We start from the raw sequence: 5,656 nt of genomic DNA on the forward strand, positions 1-5,656 counted from the left end.
AGTTGATGTAGAGCATAACCATGGAATAATGCTTGCTACAAGATAGGCTCATCAGCAAATATCTGAAAAACTTCTATATAAAGTTTTACTTAAAAAGTTGTGTTTATTGTTTCCTAAGTGAGCTTTGTCTAATGTAGCCTCTCATTAAGGAAGATGCCTGGGATGGACACCCAAGGTAATGCTGCACTCCTCAATTCTGATACTGATTTCCTAAGATATCAGTACTAGGTCTGACAGATTGCTGAGACTACCGAATATATTAGTATTTGGAGAAATCCACTGTTTCGAGTAACAAGTGAAATGCTTGTGTGAAAAAAAAGACAAACTATTTTGAATAGTAACTACTGATGCTCCTGATATATTAATGGAAGTGAAGAAAGAATTTTGTTTAATTCCATTTGGTACTAAGTACTCACTGTACTCACAAATAATAAGAGGCAAGATAGTCATAAATGTGATAACATATAACATTGAAGGTCAGACCACAGTGAATTTCAGGGAAAAAACACTGAGTGACTTCCTTCTAAGTGTTCCAGAGTGACTAAAGTACGACTCAGTATATGAAGACATGATAAATTAAACAATAACCAAGGGAAGAATTCTTATAATAAAAGGTGAGCAAGGAGGAGGGAGTGTTCAAACAGTGGACACACCCATGTCTAAGAGTATATATAACTTGTTGTCCAGACTATGACATTCAAACTCAGAGAATCTTTCCACTACAACTCAGCTGAACTCACAGCTCCCGTCAACATGTCCTACAACTGCTGCTCTGGAAACTTCTCCTCCCGCTCCTGTGGGGGCTACCTGCGCTACCCAGGCTCCTCCTGTGGCTTTTCCTACCCCAGCACCCTGGTCTACAGCACTGACCTCTGCTCTCCCAGCACCTGCCAGCTGGGTTCCTCCCTCTACAGGGGCTGTCACGAGGCCTGCTGGGGGCCCACCAGCTACCAGACATCCTGTGTGGAGTCCAGCCCCTGCCACACCTCCTGCTACCGCCCCAGGACATCCACGCTCTTCAGTCCCTGCCAGACGACTTACTCTGGGCCTCTAGGCTTTGGCTCCAGCACCTGCCGCCCCCTGGGCTATGGATCTAGGAGCTGCTACTCAGTGGGCTGTGGATCCAGTGGCTTCAGATCCCTGGGTTATGGAGGCTGCGGCTTCCCTTCCCTGGGCTATGGATCTGGATTCTGCCGCCCAACCTACTTGGCTTCTAGGAGCTGCCAGTCTTCTTGTTACAGACCAGTCTATGGATCAACCTTCTGTAGATCAAAAATTTCCAGACCTTTTAAGCAAAATGTCTCGGTCTCTATGTAGAGCTGCTATCATAGGCTTTTCCAGCCATGTGAGCTAACCTGTCGTACCACCAGCTCTTTATCCTTTCTTTGGCGTCAAGTACTGGCTGGACAGGCTAGTTCTTCAGATTGTGAAATTAATGAATGACCAAAATATAGAGTCAAATGTCTATAATTTTGAAAAAAGTGATTCATTATTACCTAAGTTCATCTTATAAAGTATGTGGAAGTTCAGTTTTGTTCCACGTAATAAATTCATTTACTGTTGATTCCAATATGTTTTTTTTTGGTCTTTTATTGGTTTTCAAAGTTTGATTTGTGATCTGTATTTGGGGCTACAGGCCCCCAGAAGTCCTTTCCTCAGACATCTGTTTCCCTAGGTACTGTAATGTCATCAGGCCTGGTGTATGGGGAGATTCTGTGGGAACTCCATTGCCAAAAGGACAACAAGTGCATGTCTTCTGCTATGGAAACTGGTTGGATTCTTAACAGAATTATTGAGAGTAGGCCCATAACTGTGGTGAGTTTTCAAAAAAGACACATTTTGCTGACAATCACATTTGTTTTTTGTTTACATTTTAAAAACAGTATTTACAGTTTGCTCAGAACATGTCAACTAGGTGATTAAATTTAAAATATATAAATTACTTGAAGAAATCTGATATATTAGGATGAAAAAGGGAAAATACAAAGTGTTAGGTACTGGAGGGCATTATGGTTGTGTTTAAATATAGGACAAAATAAATTATCCAGTGTGTGCATGTGTGTGTATGTTGTGTGTGCGTTGTGTGTGTGTGTATGAGAAAGAGAGAAGCAGAGAAAACAAAGACTTAAGGTTTATAACTGTGAGTAATGGAAACAGTTATAGGGAGAAAAACTTTGGCGTGTTATAAATTTATATTTATAAATTATACATTTATAGAACTATTATAACCTGTGTGTTTTTCTTTAAGTTACTGAGTCTCTCAACAAGGAAAAATATATTATTTTTCAGTGATTTCTGCATTGAGTGGGAGTTTAAATTAGATTATTTTCAATATTCTAGATCTTATAACCTTCCTCCATATCCTTGGAATCCACTGCTCAATTGTGACAGTGTGAATAAAAATAAATATTTGTAGGATGCTATTCAGATCTGAGACATAACAACTTCTTTGTTATTTTAATTTGAGCAAGCAATTTCTTTCAGAGGCTAAAGGTACCATAAAAATTCAGTTATAACTTATCCATAAAACATTTAGTAACAACTCTCTATGAATGGGAAAATAACTTTCAAAGATTATCATTTCCTTCAATAATACGTCATGACCTTTAACTGATTTTTCTTCCCTGACACCTTCTCCTTAAACTTTTTAAAATTAAATCTGAAACAAGAGGGTATCTTTTCTCTTATACTGGAGACAATATGGGCTAAGCATGGAAGTGTGGGAACCACATCCTCTCATCATAGAAACCTGCCCGAAACAGAAGCTAAGAATAGAGAAGGGAGACATAGGACGAAATGCCGGCAACACAAGTGTCTCTGATTCCCATGTCCCTTAAGCCAGCTTTATTGATCGTTTAAGTGTTTTGATTATATGGGTCAATAAAGTTTTCTTTAGGTTTAAACTAAATAAAATAATTGAAATAAAATAAGGCTTCTGGCACTCGCATACAAATATTTACAATTAATAAAAATTTGTCATCAAGTTACTCATTGATTTTGATGTAAATAGACAATTAAAAATTTTTATTAGACAAAAAGATCCTATGAATCTGAATTATGCCATTAGCATCGAAGGTGGACTACTAATTTATCTTTAAATAACGTAGAATGAGTAAAATGTGGATTAAAAAGGCCATTTGAGAAAACGAACCCAAAGAGGTCACAGTAGCATAGCCATTAAGAAAGTCCTGGGAGCTAGAGGCTCATAACTTCAGGAGCGGAAGGCACCCAGCCAGCCCTGTAAAAAGAGATGAGAACAGAGAAATGTTCAAAACACAGCAATCCCAAGATAGAAGGAAGGGGTGTCCAGTGACATACAGGTTCTAGTTCTGGAGTGACCTGAAGAATTTCCCCCATTCTAATGCAATCTTTGAAGTAGAAGGAAAAAAATTGAAACACAGAGTCAAAGAGTAGAGCAGGAAATTAACACATTAGAGTACTTTCAATATTTAAACCTTTCAAAGTATAATGTAAAGATTCAGATTTCAGGGATGAGACAAAATGAATATTCTTTGCCTCCTCCATTTTCTGCATGAGTAATCTTTCCTTAATATGTCATCTCTGCTAATCTCCAACTATTTTTTTCTTCTCTCACTTTTTCTCTTTGCTTTTCTCCCTCATCTCCCTCTCTCTCTCCCCCCATGAATCAATTACCTCCCGCTGGATTCCTCCCACAACACCTGGGGATTTGATGAACTACAATTCAAGATGAGATTTGGGTGATGACACAGAGCCAGACCATATCACAGCCTTTGTACATTATCCCCTTCATTTGATTAATGTATTAAAACTTGTTTTAAATCTCAGTAATGTTTCATTTCAACATGTATCCTTTTAGGTAAAGTAGATCCTTACAAGTAAGAAGAAAACAGCAGAAAAATTAGACTGGGAAACGGGAGAATAAAATTCACTATCATCAAAACTGTGTACTCTATTATTTTGCATTAGTGTGTGTGGTCTGGTGTGTGTTTTGGATGCTCTACGTTTTATAGAAATATCTCTTTTCCTGGGAAATATATACTGCATTGTCAGCCTAGAGATGTGATTCTATGTATATGATTACTATAGGTAGTCTGGAATTTTGAAACCTCTTAAGTTTTTTCCATTTACAGAATCATATAAAGGAAAATAGAGTAAGTAAAGAAATACATGTTTGGAGTTAGATTATATTCTTGGTTCTCTTGTTAAATTAGGTTTTGATCTTATACTTAGAAATTAACCTTGGGTGTTGCCTTCCTGATAGCGTAAAATGAGATGGCACTTCATAATTTGTAATCTCAGAGGTTCCTTCCAGTGTTACAGACATATTCATTTTATAATGAGTGTTAGTAGTAGTATATGGGGATGGGGAGTGAGCTGTTAAAGTTCCCACCACAGTTTAAATTCTTCTATATGTCACGGGAAAGGAAAGGGAAGGCAAATGTTTAAAATGTGATGCAATAGTATTAAGATAAATTTTGTAAAAGGTAAAATGATTCTTACACAAATGAAAAAATAAGCACATATAATTTTTTTTATTTAACTCATTAATAAATGTGGGGACTGTTAAAATGCTACAACTGGTTCAAATGATAATTCAGAGAACACACTTATACAGGTTGTTAGGAAGGTTGAAATGAATTCACAGATAGATGCAAAGTAAGCACTGTACAAAGAGTAAAAATCAGTATAATCCCCCCTAACAGAAACCATTTCGTTTCTATGGACTAGAATCATTTGCATTATTAACAATTTTCTTCAACTTGCAGAATTATGTAGGAGTTCAAAAACAATGATAAGGGACAAAAAATGACTAGACAGGCCCCACAGTCATTCACTTCTCCCATTCCAGAATTCCACAATGTTTTTCTTTCAAAAGTATGTGAAACTCAGTAACACATGTGCTGCAAAAGTCTAAATATCATTTTATCCTTTAATAAGGAAACAAAGAAAAAAAAGAAACTGTGACTATTATTTCCTGGAAAGAATTACTTTACCTTATCAATTTAGTCTTTTTTTCTTTTTCTCATCTTTACTGAGGTATACTTGACAAATAAAAATTATATAAATTTAAGGAGTAAAAATTGATGTTTTGAGATACATATGTAATATATATACACATACTGTGAAATCAGCATGCTCAAGGTAATTAATATATTCATCACTTCACAGTTTCCATTTGATTGATCATTTGACTGTGGCAAGAACACTGAAGGTCTACCCTTTCAACAAATTTTAAGCATACGATACAGTATTGTTAACTACAGTCACATTGCTGTATGTTAGATATCCAGAACTTAATGGTCCTGCATAACTGAAACATTTTACCCGTTAACCAACATCCTCCCATTTTACCCTCTGCATGCCCTGGCAGCTACCAGTCTAATCTCTGCTTCTGTGAGTTCAACTACTTTGGATTTCTACATAGATGATATCATGCAGTATTTTTCTTTCTGTGTCTGGCTTAGGTCTCTTAGCATGATGTCCTCCAGGTCCATCCAAAAGTTTTGCATTTCTAATGGCACTGCTTCTACATGTGACTTGGGGAATAAAAGGACGTGATTACACAAATGTGCCATATTTTGACTTCATCTTTCTTTCTGCTCTGTACTACCACTCCCACCACTCGCCTTAAATGCTGCATTACTTTCTAATGTTGTTGTCTAGAAAAAACAAG

General features: G+C 36.7%; 1 protein-coding gene across 1 annotated transcript; it reads left to right on the forward strand.

Moving 5' to 3' along the window:
- Window positions 1-701: 701 nt before the first annotated feature.
- On the forward strand, window positions 702-1,564 carry LOC116550686 (keratin-associated protein 13-2). Its single transcript, XM_032276677.1, has one exon. It carries the CDS (start codon window positions 754-756, stop codon window positions 1,315-1,317), a length of 564 nt encoding a protein of 187 aa, XP_032132568.1. The 5' UTR covers window positions 702-753; the 3' UTR covers window positions 1,318-1,564.
- Window positions 1,565-5,656: the final 4,092 nt, after the last annotated feature.

This window comes from Sapajus apella, unplaced genomic scaffold, assembly GCF_009761245.1.
Source record: "Sapajus apella isolate SASKATOON/1434 unplaced genomic scaffold, GSC_monkey_1.0 scaffold8, whole genome shotgun sequence".
Lineage (NCBI taxonomy): Eukaryota > Metazoa > Chordata > Mammalia > Primates > Cebidae > Sapajus > Sapajus apella.

Excerpts from the sequence above, each read along its gene's own strand:
- LOC116550686 (XM_032276677.1), top strand. The coding sequence starts at position 754 with ATGTCCTACAACTGCTGCTCTGGAAACTTCTCCTCCCGCTCCTGTGGG.